Below are 21,728 nucleotides of genomic sequence, written 5' to 3'. Positions count from 1 at the left end.
ATATCTGTAGCTTATAAAGTTGTTACTGGCCTTCATGACCTGCCAAAAACTGCCCTCTGCTCTCCTAGCCTAAATTCAACACTACAGCCACAAGTTGTCAAAGATTTACCTTTTACCAAAATGTTTGTGAAAAAATGTCACAGAGAGACCAAAAACTAAGGCACAGAACATAACATCCCATTAGTATTTGATCTTTGGCAGGAAAACTGCTGAAAACTACAATGGTACCCAAACTGAGAAGGAGTGGGAATGCCTGGATGTGGTAGCACGCAGAGGAACAGTCAGGCAGACAAGGCTCCCAAAATGTCCTGTGTTAATGGCACAAAATTTAGCAAGTTATCAAACTCCCAGGTCACTCAGGCTTCAAAAAGATACCCAGATCTGGAGACAAAGAGCAGTGATCAAAGCCTGACCACTCACAAAGGGGCAAAATAATGAAAACACTGTTTTCTCCAAAAGGCAACCTACAAGCTAAGAACTCAGGAGATGTCAGGAGTTGAAGCATGCCCTTTGTGTCATGGCACAAGCCTAACATCTGGACAGAACCCAATCCACAGCCTAACACCTGGACAGAAATAGCTTGATGTCGCACTCTTGGACAGACTTCTTGGACATCATACCCATTCTGGTGCTCATGTGACAGTAAGCAAATGAAACACACCTTGTTTCAGGCATTGTTTTAGACAAAATCACCTTCCCACCTATAATATATCCCCATTGGTGTTAACTATGTGGTTACTAGATTTAAATACTGTAAAACAGTATTCCACATAATTTGTCTGTTAACTACTTCGTTTGGTAAAAGAGTTTATTGCTGAGAAAAATAATGCTTATGTCTCCATTAGTGTTTTCAGTTGGATCAACACTGTGTTTCTAAAGCAAGTCCTTCAGTCATTCACATGTTTCAGTCTGTTTCAGGTCTTGAGGAGATTTTGGTGCAGGCAAGCTGGATTATTTCTTGTGGAAACTAGAGAAGGATTTTTCTTCCAGTTGTGGACCATTTCAATCCAAAAGTAACATAAGTGTATGAAAAAAATAAGCACTCTTATGAACAGCTTCAGTGCAGAGGAAGGAATATTTAGCCCATGGAACCAAACTAAACCAGCTAGGAAGTGCATCTCTCCAACTGTACAGACTCTAGATGTAGGAATCATCATACTGACTACTTCAGACTATTTCTTCATCCAATACATTGGCACTGTATTACTTGTTAACACAGTCAACTCCATTAAAAGTGTGGGATTTTTAAGACTACTTTCCGTTCAGGCAGAAATAAAAAGACATTTAGAAGAATTTGTAAAGTTACTGGCCTGGGTCTAAGCAAGCTGATCTATAAACTAGAAATGAGCTCAACACTGTCATTGTGAACATTTAGCATATGAGACTGATTTCAATACAAAACAGGCACAAAACGTACTCACTGCCTAAAAGCTGGACTGACTTAAACTTATCATAAAAAGTCACTTAGCTCAACTAAATTTCTCAGGTTTATAGGCCTCCAGGGCAAAACATCTGTGACTCAAATCATCCATGAAGTTTATCTGAAGCAAAAGGTGCAAGGCAGTACTATGTCCCTTCCTGTCTTATTACAGGCAAAAAAATCACAGAGAAGGTCAGCCAATCCTCTCAACACACACACACACTCCAAAAATAACAGAGAAGGATCATAAAATCTCTCTACAGTTGCTGGAGCAAGTGTTTCCTATAGTACCTACCAAAACTGTGTACTTTGCTGAAAATGTAACATTGCTCAAGCTATTCTTAGCAGTTCTGCCATCCATCAGGCCTTGTAAGCAAACAGAATTTCTCACCTAAAAATAAAAAGCTTTCTTGTGGAAGTGTGATAAACCACTTAAACACTCATGTCCAAATGTTCTTGCAAAAACCAAATAAGTAGAAGGCTATTTAATTTAAAAAAAAAATGGTACTACAGTGGTGTGCAAAGCAGCTGGAAATGATACATGGTGGAAAGAAGTCAGATTGAAAGAAGAAATTATATTCCTTGGCAAAATAGGTCCAAAGCTGCCAGCATGTGATGGTGGCAGTGTTGAAAAATAAGCACGGCACTCTTAGCCAAACAGGAGCAACAGCTTATTGAATGTCATAATCAGAGCTAAGCAGTGGATTCAGAAGCAAATTTAGGTAATATTTGGCATTAAAATGCCAAAACAATAACACTAACCAAAGAGACTGGATTAACTTTTCTAAAAGCACAGAACATATGACAGATGAAAATGATGCCTTTTGACACGTGCTGGTGGTCTCCCAAAGATGATAGGCCAAACTTAGACCTGGAAAGGCCTCTTTTCGAAGCCCACTGCCGCCAAAATTAGAGGACAACCTCAGACCTCACACGGCAAGTGAATATCAGAACTTTGTTTAAACAAGTAGCAATTGATCATGAGGCACTAAAAAGTTTTTGCTATTACCTTTCACCAAAAGTAACTGAAATGTGACCTAGGCCCTTGAGAAGCCCCATTCTAGCAGATATTGGTGAGCATAGGAAGAAAGGGATTAGCAAAATGTTCAAGTGAAAAGGATGATTCTGAGTTCAAATAAGCTGCTTAACAATACAAATTAAATAAAACTGTCCTTCAGGAATGAAGTCTCCCAAATGACAGATTGGTATGACAGCAAAGAAACAGGAAGAATAGCAAATACAGGAAGTGTAGGATCCCAGTCATTAAGCAGAGGGAGACTTAACTGAATGGTCATGATCAAAGCCAGTACTAAATTACAATATATGAGGAAAAGAGACTTAACTGTACAATAGCATAGAGGGGGGAGATGTTATGGAACTGAGACTAAAGACTTGCAACAGCTGAAAAAAAGTGGGAAAAAATCCAAACTGCCAGTGCTATTAAAAAAGACACCTTGAGATAAGTTTTCAAAGACCTCAAGCATAAATAAGACCTAAAACTAAACTGAGATCTAGGAAGATAAAGTTACCAATCAGAGGCAATGAATAGATCACAAAGTACTTGCAGAAGGTCTCAAAAAAACCACCAAATATAAATAAAACCCCAATTGTGATGAGAGAGGCATTCCTATCTCCTGATTTATATAAAGTCAGAGCTTTTACCACCAGATTTCATTTGTTTAAAAAATTCCTGAAGAAACTGCTTCATTTGGCGAACAGAAACTAACCCTAAACCACTGGAAAAATCACAAGATCCAAATCCCCACTGCAAAGCAGTGTAGTGGTGAAGGTCTCATTGAACTCCTATCCAATCACTTGGCACTCAGAAAGGAAATATTAGTAAAATTGAAACAATAATCTTACAACCTCTGATGGTGGCCATAGTAGAGGAATTATTCTTAACGACCAATAAATGATTCCACTAACTATAGAAGATGACTGTGGTAAGTTGTGGGAAGCCTTGTGGAGAAATGTAGAAATGCATGGTTACAAGAAAAACCATTACTTTCAGAGAAACACCTCATCTCCACCACTTTGTTTTGATGTTCTAAATGTCCTGTCTGGATTCTTTTGAGTTTATGATATTTTTTCCTCTAATTTGTCTTTCTTCTCAAGCTTTCTGGAACGAAAAAAAACCACAAAAACCTTGAATGTCTGCCCCAAAGTAAATAGTTTAGTATTTGTGTATTTCAAAGGATCTAAAAGCCCCTGTTGTGTTGAAACTTGAATCACACTTCTGGAAAAATACCAAATATACCAAAATCAGCAGGAAAAGTCTGGCTCTCAGACTAGGAGAAACATGCATCTTAGACGGGTATCTCTTTCTGTTTGTAATCATTCTGTGGTCCTTTCACTTGCTTCACAACCAATTTAGACTTGAATTTCCTCTTATCACAGCTTCTATTTTGAATTTAACTTTTGAGAAGGAAAGGAACAATACGAAAAACTGGCTTTAGCATCAGTTTATAGGAAATTCACTCAAAAAAGCCCTGCTAGTAGAGATGAAAAAACCTCTTTAAATCAGTGCAAAAATACATAAAGCCTTTGGTAACCTTGTTATATAGTTTTGGGCAGGATTTTGGTTTTGTTCTTAATGAAAAGAACTTTTGGGTCAATTTGCTTAAAAAGATCTACAAAACAGGACAAAAACTACTACTAATTACAAAATATTCCAACAAGTTGCAAAATCAACCAACAACAACTGCAACAGTCTCTGAACATGTTCATCTCTTTTGTCTGCCATTTTCTTCTGTCAATTCAGAATGTTACCAAGGATGCGGAGATCCCTAAAGAGCAATCTAACATGCACACATTCCCAAATAAAGGGAAAAGAAGCCTTCAACAGGGCAATAATCCAAGTCTCCAGAAATTATGGGTTTACACAATGAAAAAACGTATTTGAAGTTTATCAAGTTTCAGAAAACAAGTATTGCTGTAGTATTCCCTTTGCAAGACCAAAGAGAAAAGCATTCCATGGGAATTGTTTCATAGGGCTATGCTCAAATTAGACACTTTTGGAAGATTATTCCTTTACTGTGGCTTTCAGTCACTACACAAAATTAAAATAGTAACAGCCAGAAATAATATTCACAAATTTATACTGCAGCAACTTTATTAATTAAAAAAAAAATATCCTTCAAAGGTGTCAAATACACCATTTGAAAGCTTAGAAAGAAATTTCCTGGTTTTCACTAAGCCATGCAAAAACACACCTACTGATACGGTGCCTAAAATATGTTCACTAGCTAAATTTTTCTGGCTTGTTCCCTCACAGCTCCTATGTCATTACTCATTTAGATCAGTCTCCTCCCACAAGTAACAAGGAATAGGATAAGAAGAAATGGCCTCAAGATATGCAAGGGGACATTTAGTTTGGATAGAAGGAAGAATTTCCTCACCCTTTTCCAGAAGGGTTATTAAACAGCAGAACAGGCAGCCTAGAGAAGTAGTTGAGTTGCTATCAATGGAGTTATTTAAAAGATCCGTAGATGTGACACTTAGGAACAGGATTTAGTGGTGGACTTGGCAGTGTTAGGATAGTGATTGGACTCAATGACCTTAAGAGTCTATCCCAATCGAAATGATTCTATGTTATACCCTCAGCTTATCCTCTATACATCTTCCTCACAAAACATCTATTTCAAAACCATGGCTCTACCTTTCTCCACACTACCTCCTGGCAGTTTCTATAGCCCTGCAGCTGAAAGCAAGAGAGAATTGGCAATTAGGCCTCTGTCAAATCATTAAACCATAGGTACTCAGAACACAGTATAACACACACTGGAATCAAGACATGGAGATGCAGTGAAAGGGTAATTTCCATCCTTTTCTTTTTCCCCCATCTTTTTTTTTCCATGTGTAAGAAGCAGTGATACACATTATTAGTGCTTCAGTGGAAATGTCTCAACACAGTCTTTCACCCCCCTCTCTAAAGAGCCTGTAGCTGACACATGTAGGAGAAAGTCCAGTCTCTGTTCCCTGGTTTCTTTTGATAGGCAAAAAGGGCTCAAGGTAAAGATGATTAATTGCTATGTTCACAGAAAGTGACTTTGAATACCACTGACCAGTCACCCAAAAAAGACAACATCTGCATAAATCACAGATAAGAGAACAAATTCCTACTCCAATGTGCCAAAAGTTTTAAATAAATGAGGAAGCCATCACTAGAATCAGCTTTTTGTGCAAAAAGCTCCAAACCATAGTGTAAATAATGATTTGCACAAGAACTCGTATTTCCAACAATATCTCAGTATATGTCACAAAAATTAGGAACATTAGTGTTCCTAACAGCTGAAAAGCACAAATATTTACAAGGACACCCACCTCTAAATTTTTTTCGGATTTAGCCATAAAATTTGAAGTTTCATAAACAAATTATAATCCTATGCACGTAGGGCAGATCTACCCAGAACTTACTGGAATTACTCATTATTTACACAGTCATTACCGGGACCATAACATTCACTGTAGTACATTAAAAATAAGAAAATCCATCATATGCACATATTACCTGGTTGCTGAAGTTGAAATTGTATGGGCAAAATTAAATTGCTTCTTTGGACACATTAAGTGGAAAACCAAACCAAAAATATAGGCACTAATTTAAAACAGATTCAGTCATAAACTGCACATCATATGTTTGGAGAAGGAACAGATTTTGCACTTGTTTAGCCATTTAAATTACTTTTACATTATTTCAAATAATTACGTATTCTAAAACAGGTAAGTTATTTTTGGCTCATGGATTCTTGTTTTTCCACAGAGTTAAGTATGAACACTTGTTGTAGAACTGAAGGAGGAAGAAGCGGTAAGAGAAGTTTGTTTGCTTGCTTGTTGTGGGAATTTTTTTAAGGGATTGGGGGATGCACAAGGAAATAATTAAAGCCATTTTTCTTGTATAATACTATACTGTTGGTTCAGTCTGAGCTCAGCATACATCATCAGAAAGATAAAAATACTTAGAAAAATAATCATGGTAGTCACACTTACATTTAATCACTAATGAAATGTCCCATATTGTAACTTTACATCACCTAAAATGATTTCCCAGTGGAAAACAAAACAAAAAACATTATAAGAAATACGTCTCATCATTCAACTAAATCAAACAGTAAAATTGACATTGGACAAAATCTTGCACCACTAAATGAAACCACCATTACCCACACTCACAATGGCATCTGTACAGGTTTTCTTGAGCTAATCATGCTGCAGGAGTACCTAATGGGCATTTCCAAAGGCTTAACCACATTCTGAAACAAATCCTAAGGAATTGAATAGAATCAGTCTATCCCAAAACATTCCATAGAACATGACACCATATGCAATAAGACTAATATTAGAACCCTCTATCAGAATATTAGACCTGCTCTCACTAAAAATCCCATTCCTCACCCTCAATATCAACAACTGTTATTATTTTCAGTGTACTGGAACTTCTACATGTGAAATTTGCATCTTCCAGGTTTAGAGGTAATAATGAAAATGATTGTATTTTTTTTAAACAAAGAGTAAAAAACAGAATACCATACTTTATTTCAAATAAAAACAGATTTTTGTTAGTTCTAGCAGCCTAGAAGTTTGGAGTATACCTTTCAAACTTGGAAGATAGCTAGTAGCTACTACCACAAACAAGAAAAGATTGGAAAGGCTTGTAAAATGTAAGAACACTGGGTTTGGGTCCAAAAGATTTGGGCACAGTTCCTTACTTAACCTTTGCAAGGGATAGGACAGGAAAAAGCAATTAGGAAATATGTGTCTCTTCAGAAGATCTCCTGTAACATCTATACCCACCCATTAGTTACCTGCAAAATAAGAATACATTCCTACTACTTCCCCAGATTTTCTGAAAACAAAGTTTAATTGTTGAAACGATTTTTTACAAAAAATTGTTTACAAAACAACTTTAATTGTTGAAAGACTCTCAAAGTAATATGGCAGCATGAATGAGTCATACAGGTGATATGTAGCGAGAGGTGTCATTTGTAACAGACCATAAAACCAAGGTAAAAGCACTGAAGGCTTGGAATCTCAAGAAAAAAAATCAAGCTTGAAGAGGTCTCTTTTCACTGCCTCCTGAATGCAGGTTCCACAAGCTCCCTGGACCACCTGTTTCAGTTCTTATCTACAATAACTGTGGTTCCTTGTATCTAGTCTGAAATCTATCATTACAAGTTGTGAATGTTGCTTCATATATTTTCCCTGTTTCTGAGAGAACCATGGCTTTGGTTCTCTTTTTCTGCAACCACGCCCTCAGGCAGCAGGAGAAAGTGATTAGTCTCAGTTAGTAAAATCTTTTCCCAGGCTGAACAAATCCAGCTCTATCAGTCTCTTCTCATACAACATATTCTCCTACCTGCTGATAATGCTAGCAGAGGCCTGATTCACTTGTGTCTCTGTCATAAACATGCAGCCCAAAACTGGGCACAGTGTGGTGTCATAGTTGAAGCCAAAACTATTGCTCCAGGCCAGCGATAGGCAAGCAGAACAAAGGAAAACCAAAACTGCCTACCCAACTCTCTGTAACTAACCAAAAAGTTTCCCTGGACGGAGCTTAGGAATGGATCACTCAACTGCTCATACTCCTCAATACTACTCATAAGGACAGGACTGCATAGTTTTTGCTCAGCAACATCATGGGTGTTAGGAACATGACATCTCTTAGCCTCGTCTAAGCTTGTCACCAGCAAGTACTCAAAGTACTACTCATAAAAGAAAAGGGCTAGGGATCCTTAAGCCATACTCCTGTTAGCAACAAAGCAAACAAAACTACAAAAAGGAAAATAAAGCCACTAATTTGTTTGCATAATTTTGGTGGGGTTTTGTTTCAACTTGAAACAAAATCTTCAGCAAAAAGATTGACATTAGCACCTGGTAATTGATGCCAAAGGTAAAGTAATATGCATTAATTTAATGATTTTTCTATACTTCCGTTTATTTTTTGTATGATTGGTCTCGCAGTCTGCATTTAAAAGCAAAAATCTGTTACCTGGATCAGGTTCTTCCTAGGTGGGGCTGGTAAATTGCAGACTACTAGTAATTATCATAGAGACTAAGAAAGCTTCACATACTTGGTATGGCAAGTCAGATCAGAGATAATTGCATGACAGAAGACTGTGGCTGCTTTGAACACTGTCTTTTGGCCCTTTAAAAATTAAGCTTATGGCTTCAAAACAATTGGCAGCATTTATTACCTTCTTTCTTACCACTCACAGCATATACATGCAAAATCTCTGAATTTATGAGCATTCTATTATTTATATGATTCAGAAAGTTAAGTGGAATGGTCTAATGTTGCTGACTGAATATTAAACAATAGATAGCCTATATTGCTAATGATCTATAAGGAAAAGTGATTTTTAATCACCTTATACATCTCTATTGGTAGGAGAAAAAAGTTGAGAGAGATAAAGTAAGACATACGGAGAAACAATTCTGAAAATTAGTTTCAAAATCACTAACCCAGTGTTCAATAATGGCAATTTTAAATTCTCATTTCTCCATGTTCTAGCTCTCTATAAACACGTCACTTTTGAGGGAAAAATATACTTTTACTTTATAAATGCCAAGCAACTCATATAACAAAAATAAAATCATTAGTAATAATTACACACCTATATATGCACATATATAAAGGGCAGGTATGGATATATATTAGGCATACACATATACTATATACATATATTTGTAGATATACAAATACAATATGCATAGAAACATGCTGGCCTCTCACACATGTGTGTACAAAAGCCACACCCATTTTTCCTAAGGCAAGCCACTATATGTCAGCTTTAAGCTGGGAACAGGACTTTACAGCTATAAACCACTGAAATACAAGTTTATATTGGAAAAGCTTAGGAACCTTTAACTATAACCATGTTAACAGGCTCTGCCATAATTCTAATCCTAGAATTTAAAAACATGCAGTTACAATTCTACAGTAGCATCAAGAGCCCACTACCTCTCTGGCTTCAATGACCAAAAGCCCTTTTAAGAATTCATGTGCCACACAGCCAAAGAAGCAAGTGATTTCTAAACAATACTCTTTATTCATCTCATAAAAATAGTAATAATGTAAATTTCCATACTTGAAACATAAGTAAGTCCACATGTTTTAAAGCATCCTTTTTTGTATTAATTTTGGTCAGTAATGTCAGACTGACAAGTTATCTTCTTGTGATATTATCCCATAAGAGAGGCATCTTATGATAGGTAAATATTGTACCTTGTCTTTCAAAAGCACTGAGAAACCTCTTTGGAAAACTATTAGAAATGCAAAAGAAATCCTCCTGAATACACATCTGTCTTCTCTGTTAAAACAGCAGTTTTAATACTTATGAGTTAATAGACCAACAAGGCACATTAAAAAGGAAATACATTACACCTGAAGTACTCCAAATCCTGTTTTGATACCAAAATGACAACTGGATGGAGGACAATGATTGCAGTGGTTTATAGCATATTTCAGACTTCAGCTAAGGGTCAGCAAATATATTCAACAAGGAAAGGGTTAAAACCAGAAGATTTGGTGAGAAGGAGGGAATAGTTTTTCTCTAAGTAACCTTGCAGGTGGGAATGCTACAACTGTCACTTTTGTAAAATTCCATTTATTATGCCTATTATTCATTCTCTACCTGTTTGGAGAAGCAGAATTCCTGCATAGAGATAACACTGTACATGCTTGAGACTCTTGCTGGGAGAGAGCAAGATCACAAAAATACTGCCTGGTAATGAACAGTGTGTGCACGAGATATACTGGGACAGGCAGCAGGTGCCCCACTATGCATTCGGGCAAACCCAGCTGAGCGGAGACTATGGGTCTCTTTGCACTGGGATGAACTAAGCCTAACAGAGCCTGTGCTCCTCTGGGTCTCTGCTCAATGTTGTTAGTGGGTCAATGAAATAAATCTACTCTTTGCATTTCAGCTGCAAAGTGGTGGTTGCCCCGGTTACCTCTTTGTGTCAATTCATGCAACTTCTAACTGCCACTAAGTCCATATGTCTGTGTTGTACAGCCACATATTCCGATTTCAGCCACATACTGCTATCCCAGCTAAGACTCAATTTTTCTTTCACCATATTTTTACTTTTTGCTTGATATTTTGTACATGATAATTTTTGTGTGGATAACCAGCCAGTGATATGCAAAAAATAAGCTAAATGAATGTGAATATTTTGTCAAATTAAAACTGGAAATGTGCAAAAAAGTGTGTCTACCTTTGCACTGACTCAGAAAAGGCTTCTATAGTTGTATCAAATAGTAAAACACAGTTCTGCAAGACTGAACAATATTAAAGGTTTTACACTTAACTTTGACATTTGAATGCTTTCCAGTAGTCCTGGCTGATTTTCTATGGGCTTATCAGTTGTCATCATAACACTGCAGACATACAGAACAGACAAATGATGGCTACAGATGCACTGATCAAAGAGGCTGCTTCAGCCTCCTCCCTTTTCAATTTAAGAAGTTAACAACCTTGGTGACATAGACTGGAAAGACTCAAGAGTTCTGCTGATACAACATTTTTTGAAGAACAGATATTCTTTCTTCAAAGAAGAAAGGTGTATGTACCAAAGACAATTTTTTAACATGACAGGAGAGGAGTGAGTAAGATCTTTATGAACAGGAATTGAAAGCTGGGTTGTTAAATCCATATTTAGTCAGCTATATTAGCAAATCTGATTTATAAATATTCTAAGCATCCTCATCTTCAAACACCATTTGGGCTTCAAGGGTGTCCAGCATAATTGAAAATAAGGCCATTAATTTTAGAGCCTAAATAGAATTCAAATAACCTAACACTAAGATCCTGTTTTGAAAATGTCAGAATCTCGCTCAGAAGTTCTTTGGTTCCATATAGCTTTGCTGGGAAAAATTGTCTGTAAGTACAGATGAACTAGGTTAGACTAGATGTCCATCTATCTCACTGTCACTATTAATATAAGAGTTTCAGGAAAAACTAGGAGCGTGGTATATACCAAAGGACACTTTCCTCACCATATTCTTCTACATCCCAGCATCAAGTGATGCACCTAAAAAGATTATTTATACACAGTACTAGGATAAGAACATTTCCTTGTGCTAGCACTTAGTACAAACTAGTACATTAATACCTTAATTCAAACAGAAAAAGCAGCAATCTTATGTTATTCAAACAATGTGTGCTGGAAACAAAAGAGAATTTCAACTGAATGCAAAGGCTTACAGTTCTCAGGAAAGTAAAATAAACATCAGCACATTTGCTCTGAAGAACTAGAAAGCTGCTAAGCAGTTTCTAACACCACAAAAACACAAGGGATTGGTGTGACTGTGAAAAAACTAAAGTAGTTAAACACTGCACGAAAAGTCAAAATTGCAAGTGCAGGCTCAGGTGGCACCAAAAGTTAGAGTTTCTGTATTTGAAAGAATGTTTTTCCACAGGGAATGAAAAAGAACAAGGAATTCAGAGTCTCTTCAGGTTCTGAAAAAAATAAAGGAAATTGAGTTGTGAGAAGAGAGGCCTAAACACTAGGATTTCAAATAGGATCAACAAAACTGGATTGGGAGTGAACTGATTTGAAAAGCCCAAACAACCAGCGAATACACAGACCCTACTTTTCATCTGAAATCTTTCATTCAGCACGTGAGTTAACTGGCTCATATAAGAGCATCTGCAACTGTGAAATGCCTCTGATATTTAAATGCCAATGGGGTCGACAACTCCTCAGGAAGTACCATAGCATCAACAGCATCAAAACACAGTGCCACTTTTAATCTCCTGATTTTAACCTCTTAGTTCTCTGACTGCATGAATGATATGCACCCTTCAATGCAGTGCATGGTCAGGGATCTCTTCCATGAACAACTTAATTAGAATCTCTAGGGCCTTGTAGTCTGACACACTTCACTATTCCTTTTACTCCAATTCACTCTCTTCTGCTAGTGAAAGAACTTAAAATTAGATTTTACTAACTGCTGTAATATGTTCATGAGATTCTCAACATTCTAGAGAAAGCATTGAGCCGCAGGCTTTTAAGCCACTTAAATTTGGCCCACAATGCTTAATGACTTTAATTTCTGTACAGTTCAACATAATATCACCAAAAAAGACGAGTAGGCCACATCATTCTTTTACTAGAATGAATTTAGGAGAAAATATACATAATCACTTAAATTAAAACAGTGTAAAACTAAAGTGTGCAAAACTAAACCCTCCAGCTTCAAAGATCTATAGGAAGCAAGAGGAAATTATTGCAATTATTACATATTTCCCTAGAGGAAGTAGATAGCAAATTAAAAAACCACAGGGAAATATGAACAGAAAACAAAAGTGCAATGAATATGCTTTCAACTACGGTATTGCTCATAATGCATCTGTCAGACTTCAAGAGAAATTGCAGCTGACCCACAGTAGCTGCCACTGAAATAGACAGCTCAAAACACCTAATTAGATAATTCTGTGCAAGAACTATCATAATTTCATACCAATCTAATGTGTTGGGGAAACATCACTCCTAAAAAAGAAGAGGCATTTTGAAATGTGAAAAGCACAGTAAGTATAATTAATGGAGGAACAAAGAAAAGTACCAAATGCTGTAAAGCCCTAATACTTCAGATAATGACTAAATTTCATGTCTGTTTCCTTCCCTGGTAGACAGGAGCCCAATTAGAGTTCTCATAACAACAGCTTCTATGTGCTGGCATGCTGTATTATGTTTGTACTGCTACAGATAGGCTAGAAGAGAAAAAGTAAATACTACAGCAACCTTTTTAACCCAAGGTAATTGCTAACTTTTTTTTTCTTTGTGTGGGTTTTGACATGGATTTGCACACAGTTTATTGTTAGCTTAAGCAATTTAGGCAATTATCGTTGCATGCATACGAATTAACCATTTAAGTAGCTTGCTATATACACAGAAGCTTCTATTGGAAAAATCACATGCAACAAGAACAGATGAGCTATCATGAGTCACTTAATAATCTCCTGCCCAAATACAACTTGACATTTAAACACCTTAAATTAGTTAAATTTTGAAAAATTGGAAAGTGTTTGGTTTGATGCACTGTTAAATAACAGACATCAGGAAGTATGCAAACCCCTTCCTTCATCCTTATTTTTAATGATGTAGATTGCTTGGAACTGACAGCAGTTAGATGAAGCATAGGGTAATAGAAGCACAGGTTTTTCTCATCTCCTTCACAAAGAAAAAACTATAGTGTTCTGAACATGCAGTCTGGACTCAGATAATGACAGATGGTAGTGCAACAGAATTCCCTGCAGGTATCTTTTTCCTATAAATTCTGGGAAAGGTACAGGCAGGGAAGGCACTGAAAATTTCCCATAGAGCAATAGCATAACAATGATTAAATCATGAAGATTTCTCCTACTGTGTGCTGTAATTTTGGCCCAGACATCACTATCTGCTTTCTCTCTCATTTTGAACTATTTGTGTGTCTTGCCTTTCACGATTCCACAGATCCCTGCTCTTATCTCACAGCTAAGTCAAATGGCTGGATTCTTTCCCAATTATAGCACGGCCCTGTGCCAACCCTTTAGTACCATGCCTTTGAAGTCACAAAAGACTGCTGAGCAGCAGCAAATTCCATTTGGCTTCAAGAATATGGCACACAGTACCACACCTCACTTCAAGCCACCAGGCAAAGAACTGGAGAATCTGTGGTAGGTGCACAAACCAACTTGTTGCCCTCATTGAGTGAAGAACTCATTGAAAACTCAGTAAACAGCAAAAGGTATCTAGAAAGCAATGAGTCTTATATGACAGAGGAGGGCGACTGCATGCTGAAGTTTTACATTTTCTAGATAAAAATGAAATTTAAAAAGCAAGTAAACTTCTACTAAAAACCATACAATATTGTTAATGTGGCAACATAATTTTCTACTTTTAACCCAAAAGAGGATTGCACGAGGAAAGCTGTAGGCAAAAAAGTCTACAGCTTGAAAGGGCCAGTCAAATCAGCTAAAGGTTGTAGGTCCGGTGAAAGTCACCAGGAATTTGGTGACTCAGACCATGAGACCCGCTTTGCAAAACCTGGCCTGCTGATGGGGTCCATCAGTCAGAGAAGAGTAGGAGCATCTTCAGTCCTAGGTTTGCCAGGTTGGTGAAGACAACTTTAAATTAAAGTTGCTGGGGAAGGGGAACTTCAATCCACCCCACTCTTATGATGCCCAGAGCCTGGAGAGAGGTCACAGGTCAGCACAAGGGGACCTGAAGAGCACCACAAAAGAATTTCAGCCAGTAAGTCAGTTTCCTCAAGGGCGCAGCTTAGAAGTCTCCATGCTAATACATGCAGCATGGGGAATAAACATGGCCTGTGAGGCCGTGATCTTATTGGCATCAGTGAAGTTCCCAGTGACTGGAAACAAGGAAACACAACCCCCATTTTTAGAAAGGTACAGAAGGATGACCTGGGGAACTACAGATCAGCCAGTCTCTACTCAAGGTCCAGCAAAAGCATGGAGCAGACCCTTCTGGAAACTATGCCAAGACACATCAAAGATAAAGAGGTGATTGGTGACAGCCAACATGGCTGCACTACTGACAAATCATGCCTGAGAAGTTTGGTGGCTTTCTAGGATATGGTTACAACAGTGGTGGACAAGGGAAAAGAAACTGATGTAATCTACTTGAATTAAAAGCATTGGACACAGTCCTGCACAACACCTTTGACTCTAAAATGGAGAGACATGGATTTTATGGAACGACCACTCAGTGGATAAGGAATTGGTTGGATGGTTACACTCAAAAGGGTTGCAGTGAATGACTCATTGTTCAAGTGGAGAACAGTGATGAGTGGTATCCTCAGGGGTCAGTAATGGGACTGGCACTGTTCAGTATATTTTTAACAGACACAGACAGTGGGATCAAATGCACACAGCCAGTTTGGTGATGACACCAATCTGAGTGGTACAGTCAAATTGCTGGAGGGAGCAGATGCCATTCAGAGTTACCTGGACGGGCTTGAGAGCCTTCACAATTCCATGAAAACTTGATAATATAATCCTTACTACTTGCCTTTAGCTTCTGAAGATAAGTGTTTAACTAGAGACCTATACATTGGGAATGGTTATGAAGAAACTCTAGACTGGGATTTTAACATACTACTACTCTGTCAAAACAGAAGGCTAAAATCAATACCAAAAGAAAACAAGATATCAAGTATTTAGATCAACAGAACCAACTGAAGACCTTGAGTTTGACAAATGTAAAAATTCACACCCATATTTCTAATAAGCTTATATTTCCTTTCCCTATGCCCTGTTAAAACTAACATTAAAAACATTAAAAAGGAGGGAAACCAACCTACTCGCATGAAGTCAGAACATGAGTTTTAAGTTCGGTTTAAGAAAAATAGCTCAGCAGCTTTATATTGACAGCAACTTGATGATGTTAACTAGCTGGTAAGAAGGAGTCTAACAAAATACAGGAGATTGGATACTAAAAAGTTTCTTTACCTAGCCATTCCCAGGCTGGAAAAGTTGGAAGGAACAATCAGAACATCAAGCCTGGAAAAGGGGTGGGTACCCAGTGTGGCATAAGCAGCTGAGAGGCACTGAGGAATTAGCTGAAGCAAATATTCTTCACAGCTTTCCATAAGGCACCAGGGAGCAAAGACTCTGTAAGGAATGACTGCTTGCAACCTGGCAGCAGGATTTTGGAAACGGCAAGGGTACTCCACATGACCACAGATTTCTTCATGCCACCTGACAATACAAAACAAAACAAAAAAATACTTAATTGTGATATCAGAAATGTGCACAACTGACTCTGCTAAGACAACGATATTCTCTAGATATCAGAATGACAGAATTAATTTCCACAGAACCAGCCCATGTGCATTTTCTCACCCTCTTCACACATGTGAAACACTCACACATGTGAAACACTTCACACTTTGAAACACTCAGTACTACATCTGAGTAGAACTCATAACTGTAAGAGAGAGACTAGTCACACCTTTTTTTTATAACACATACGCATCAAAAGAAAAAGTGCTCAAAATATATGTAAAGAGAACTAATAAGCATACAAAAATATTTACTCAGAATATTCCTATTCAAACTTGGCTATGAAAATAAAATTCTATGCATATTAACATAATATTAATACAAGTATTTTAGGTTCAATTGCAATGTAAGTCCAGGAGGGATTTTTTTCTGTTGTTGTTATTAAAATTCTCCAGAAGCTTCAAGTAAATTATTATTATCATCATTATCATTATCATTTATATTAAGTTCAAAACCCCAGTAGATGTCAATTTAGACTTATCATGTTAGATATTCAATACTACTACATAAAGCCAACCTTACCTTATAGTACTTTTACAGGATATTTAGAGCTCTAGATGGAAGAAAGGAGGGGTAAATAAAATCCTTCCTAAACACTGAATCTGCCCAAATAGATTCTTATCTAAACAGAAATCAGCTTCATGTTTTCACCTGTTAGCCTGTGCTCTCTACAGTGCTCTCTACAGCCTCTCCTTGGTTAGAAACTTCAGTTTAAGTAATCTGGTTCTACTATGCCTCGACAGGCAAAGCACCTAGCGTTGCCCAAAGCACTTATGCTTGGAAGATCATGCTGACACAGAAAACAAAATGATGACTTGTAGAAAAGGATGAGAATTTGCTGAAGTAGTAACACTTTAGCACCTTACATAAGTCTTTCTGCCAAAGAAGAGGACTCTAGGTCCTTTCATTGACTACATATGTAAAGAAACCACATCCATCACTACACAATTTTTTAAGGGTGGTTTAATCTAGTATATTTCTGCTCTAAAACAATGTCACTTTGCATTTTTTTTATCAGAGTTGAGATTAGGCAGGAACATGAAAGCTAGCACCGTATCTCTTATAAAGATTGCCAATTCCTTAATGACCACAAGGAGATAAAAAGTTATAAAACATCATAGCTCCATTTAACATTTACTTTGATACAACTTCCTTAGGTCAAACTCATTGGCACCTGGATACAAATTACATTACAGGTAAAACTCATTGGGAGCTGGACACAAACATTTGCATTACACATTTCAACAGCTTCTTTCAGAATTCCTTTCTTTTCCTGCTGCCCTAGAGTTTATCTCCACTATCTTATCTGAGACACACGCTCAACATTCTATCAACACTGAGCCAGAATAATCTTTTGCACCAAAATCTATAAATAAATTAATAATTAATAATCAATCAATAAATAAATTCCTATTACGAAATGTGCTGTACTTTGGAGAGGAATACATCTACAGCTTATTTTTGTAAAGGCAGTCATATTATAAGCATATAAGTAGCAGAGAAATAAACACAAAGCAATTTCTAGAAGCTCATCAAACCTGCAAATTATTTCAAAATTAGAGCAGATAGTTCTTACTACATAAAGTATGAAAATTTCTATTCTCAAGATTAATTAGGATTTTTAACCAAAATCAGCCAAGCTGCAAGCCATTAGAATAATTTAATTTTAAATTCCAACAAAAACATCCATATTAAGTCCTCAAGTTCCAAAGTCTCAGTAGTTCCACTGTCTTAATGCCAACAAAGTATTATTCAAAACAGCTGTCTAAAAGACAAGTATTTTTTCAGTGAAATTTCAAATGGAGTAACAGAAAAATGTTAAATACTTAAATAATAAAGTTAAATAAATTGATAAATAATAAAGTTAAATATATAAAAACTTATAATCGAAATCAGCTTCTACAATAAAATAACAATTCCTGTTGATGTGGGAAGAGCAGTGGACCTGTTTGCCCAGACTTCTGCAAACCACTGGCCACAGCCAATGTTTCCCACAGCCTTCTCCTGGACAAAGGCAACATACAAACTGGATAGGTGGTCTGCAAGATGGGTACAAAAACTGATGCACAGGCCACACTCAGAGAGTGGTTTTCACTAAGGCTGGCAGCCTGTCACAAGCAGAGTTCCCCAAGAAATTGTGTTGGGCCCCACACTGTTTAACATCTTCACAAACATTCTGGATGATGGATTTGAAAGCACTCTCACCAGTTTAGCTGTTGAGGTGGACACATCAGAAGGGAGAGGCATCTCAGAGACCTGGACAGACTGGAAGGGTGGGGCAGGCAGGAGCAGTGCAAGTGCAGCAGAGACAAGGGCACAGTCCTGCGCCTGGGGTGACACCACCAAAGGGCCCAGCACAGGCTGTGACCTGCGTGTCTGGGGAGCACACGGAAGCTCAGGGGACAATCTCTTGGCCGTGACTCACTGGTGTGGCACTGCAGCACGAAGGCAAATCAGAGCCTGGGCTGCAGCTGCAGGGGCACCGCCAGCAGAGAGGCACGGGGCGGATCAGTGCGCTCCGGGCACAGCTTGGCGGACAGCGCCTGCAGGAAGCACCGCGACTCCTTCTGGTCCTCACAGCTCAAGGAAGACACAAAAATGAACAAAGGGCTGCAGAACATGCCCTGTGAGGAAAGACAAAAGGAGCTAGGCCTTTTCAGGGAAGAGGGAAGAGAACCTCATCACAGTGTTTCAGTACTTGAAGGGCATCTACAAAGAACACAGAGTTGCTCTCCTCACAAGGAGCCACATGGCCAAGACAAGGGCCAGTGGGTGTTAGATAACTTTATCTAAGCTCCTTCGCCTGAAAGAATGGACCAGATGAACTTTCTGGGACCATTACAACCTGGGTTGTTCTGTGATGGTATGATATAAATTTGAAAAGCTGAGAGTAATATATGAGGAAATCAAGTCCCATGTCTGAGAACTTCTGCTAACTAAGGTGAACACACGTGAAATCAAATGGTATTCTTCCAGAAACTTTATGTTTTCTATATTCAAATCTTATTTTCAGGCATATATTTTTCTTCTCATCTACCACTCTGTAATCTCATCTAACTCAAACTCAATGAGTTTTGACTAGACTGAGAGGAGGAATAGATCCAAAATAATTACATTTCTACTAGTTTGGTCAAAACCAGCTAAGAATCATTGGTCCAACTCTATTTTATGGGACCACTGCACTAGATCTTTCATGTACTGGTCATTACACATCACCCCAGGCAAACTATTGCACAGGCCAGCTCTAACTGGGCAATGAGACTAGAGCAGAACAAAAAAGTAAGTAGGCAATATCATAGTAGGTGTTATTAGGTATCCAGAATGGACTGAGTTAAGTATTTTAAGAAACAAGAAAGCACCTGGCATTGCTGCAGCAGGGTGCTAAGGATACAGGATACAAATCTAGCGGACAGTGGAATTTACAAACCCTGTTGCTCACTAAGCAGCTTGCTTTCACATAAAAAGAACCACTCCCATGAAATAATGCCTTTGGAATTTTTTTCTTGTCAAGATTTTTCTGTTCAGATTAAACAAGTTATATTTTGATTCCTGTGCTAATATGAGTCACTTTCACATTCCACAGAGTAAATGGAAATGCTACCCATATATCTCATTTTTCAATAATATTATAAACACCAACCTTAAATCAGTTTGTGATGATGGCAAGGTTTGTTCAGTGTTTGTTCCAATAGAAGCTTTTTGTTTGAAAGACTGTTGTTTAACTTCCTGCCAGCACCCCACAGCAATAGTGAAGGTGGATGCTGGCATTGGCATAGACACATAGTAGTACCAGCTCAAGATACCTGTAAACAACAAATTTGTACAGACTCATGAGTCTTACAGCACACATTAGGTACTTGACATTTTCATGTACTTGAGATTTTGGGCTAAACCTTCCACCTTACATCCTGGTATTTTTGTGCAGGAAATAAAAGTAATTGCATCGAGATACATAAGAACAGTTGTATGTAACCACCATGGATTCTGCATTCTTTTTACTTACACCTGCAACTTTGCTCTAACTGCTGATGTCTTTACCTGTAAATAAATCATTCATAAGTGGGATGTTTTTAATGCAACTTAACATGATTGTACTGTTACTACCCAAGAATTACATCAGACATGATATCTAGTAACACCTTTAAATACATACACAAAATATTCAAATGTAACTTTTTTAACCTTGTGTCTACTATCTTATAATTTTGTCCTGCTTCTACTATTATTTTACACAACCCAAAACCTTTCTTTTGTGTTCTGGGCAGTACCAAACTGATAGGAAAGTTCTAACATCAAATAACACTAATGTTTGTGAATTAGACTCAGCTATTTGAGGTACATAATATGTCAACCAGGCAGTAAGAAATCAAAGCACAGACTCAGATGAGATATTACCTAAGTCAGCAACTTGATCATGTTACCCCATGAAAGTGCTAAAACAAGACCAGAATCTATTAGAAGGTAAAAACATGCTAGGTTTTATCATTATGGGAACACAATGTGAGGAGATAAGGAGTATGGCATAGGATTGCTGTATGAACAAACCCATTTTTATAAGGTGGATGTTTAAGAACAGCATACTTTTCATTAATACAAATGTTGCTTAGATTTTCTGTTTATCCCTTTAAAAAGGATATAGTTTAAGAATCACATCCATGTATTAATTTATGGTCATAATACAGTTACTACACCACACTAATAGATTAATTATCTTGAAAAGAGCCTAGCATGAGTTACAATCTGATGAATCATGTGCAAATGACTGTAGCTAGGGCAACATGAAAACATACAAACTTCAGTTATTTTGAGAGAACCTTAGTACTTGTTCTTTTGCAGAAGTATTCTGACTAGGACTATGGAACACTACCAAAAGAGAAAAAGCCCACAACTAAGTGGAGACCACAAGGCACAGAGGAAAGGAAATAGACAACTGCTGCAAAGCATCATTTTATTTCATACCTTAATGACCTAAGAAGCTCAGGCTGTCTAAAGAAAGGACAAAGAAAAAAATCTTTAGTTTAGCCTCAACAAGTTTTCCACCTCCTATTTAGTATGACAAAACAATACCATTTGTGAAGTCTTCTGAGAGGCAGATAAAGTCTTTGCCTCTTATATGCACTTATATACTCCTTCACCCCATGCCACTTTAGGCAACATCCATCAAAAACCTTTTGTCAGTATTGTCAGGTGAACATATATTACTCCTGTAATCTTCCTAAGCTTCTGTCAGTATGTAAGCAGAATGGATTTATTTGCTCCAAACACATTAGGAATTAGGAGGATAACTTTGCCAAATTTCACTCTGCCTTTTGGTTTTTTATTATTATTAACTTAACAAAACTACAAATAAGCCAAGACAAGCAAATGTCACCTTGAGAGAAAAAGGTCATCCACAGCAGCAACAATATATTATTTCAGAATGCCAAATTCCTGATGTACAGAGTTTCATTGATAGACACTGTACTAACAGCCCAAGCCTACACAGACTGTAGTTAGTAACAACTTTGCCATTAACTTACACA

The 21,728-nt window shown here is 37.5% G+C and overlaps 1 protein-coding gene across 1 annotated transcript in view; it reads right to left on the bottom strand.

The window, feature by feature from the left end:
• The window catches only part of LOC121333283 (aminopeptidase O-like), an 81,947-nt gene that overhangs the window by 39,127 nt on the left and 21,092 nt on the right, over nt 1-21,728 (bottom strand). The window contains exons 4-5 of the mRNA XM_041399492.1: nt 19,847-20,009; nt 15,874-16,122 (exon numbers count right to left, since the gene is read on the bottom strand). Coding sequence (XP_041255426.1) covers nt 15,874-16,122; nt 19,847-20,009 — 412 coding nt within the window. The remainder of the gene's footprint in view (nt 1-15,873; nt 16,123-19,846; nt 20,010-21,728) is intronic.

Source organism: Onychostruthus taczanowskii, unplaced genomic scaffold (genome assembly GCF_017590055.1).
Source record: "Onychostruthus taczanowskii isolate IOZ18803 unplaced genomic scaffold, ASM1759005v1 scaffold161, whole genome shotgun sequence".
In the NCBI taxonomy this organism is placed as follows: Eukaryota; Metazoa; Chordata; class Aves; order Passeriformes; family Passeridae; genus Onychostruthus; species Onychostruthus taczanowskii.
Note: the sequence above shows the minus strand (reverse complement) of the source record. Positions and strands in the feature narration are given on the sequence as shown.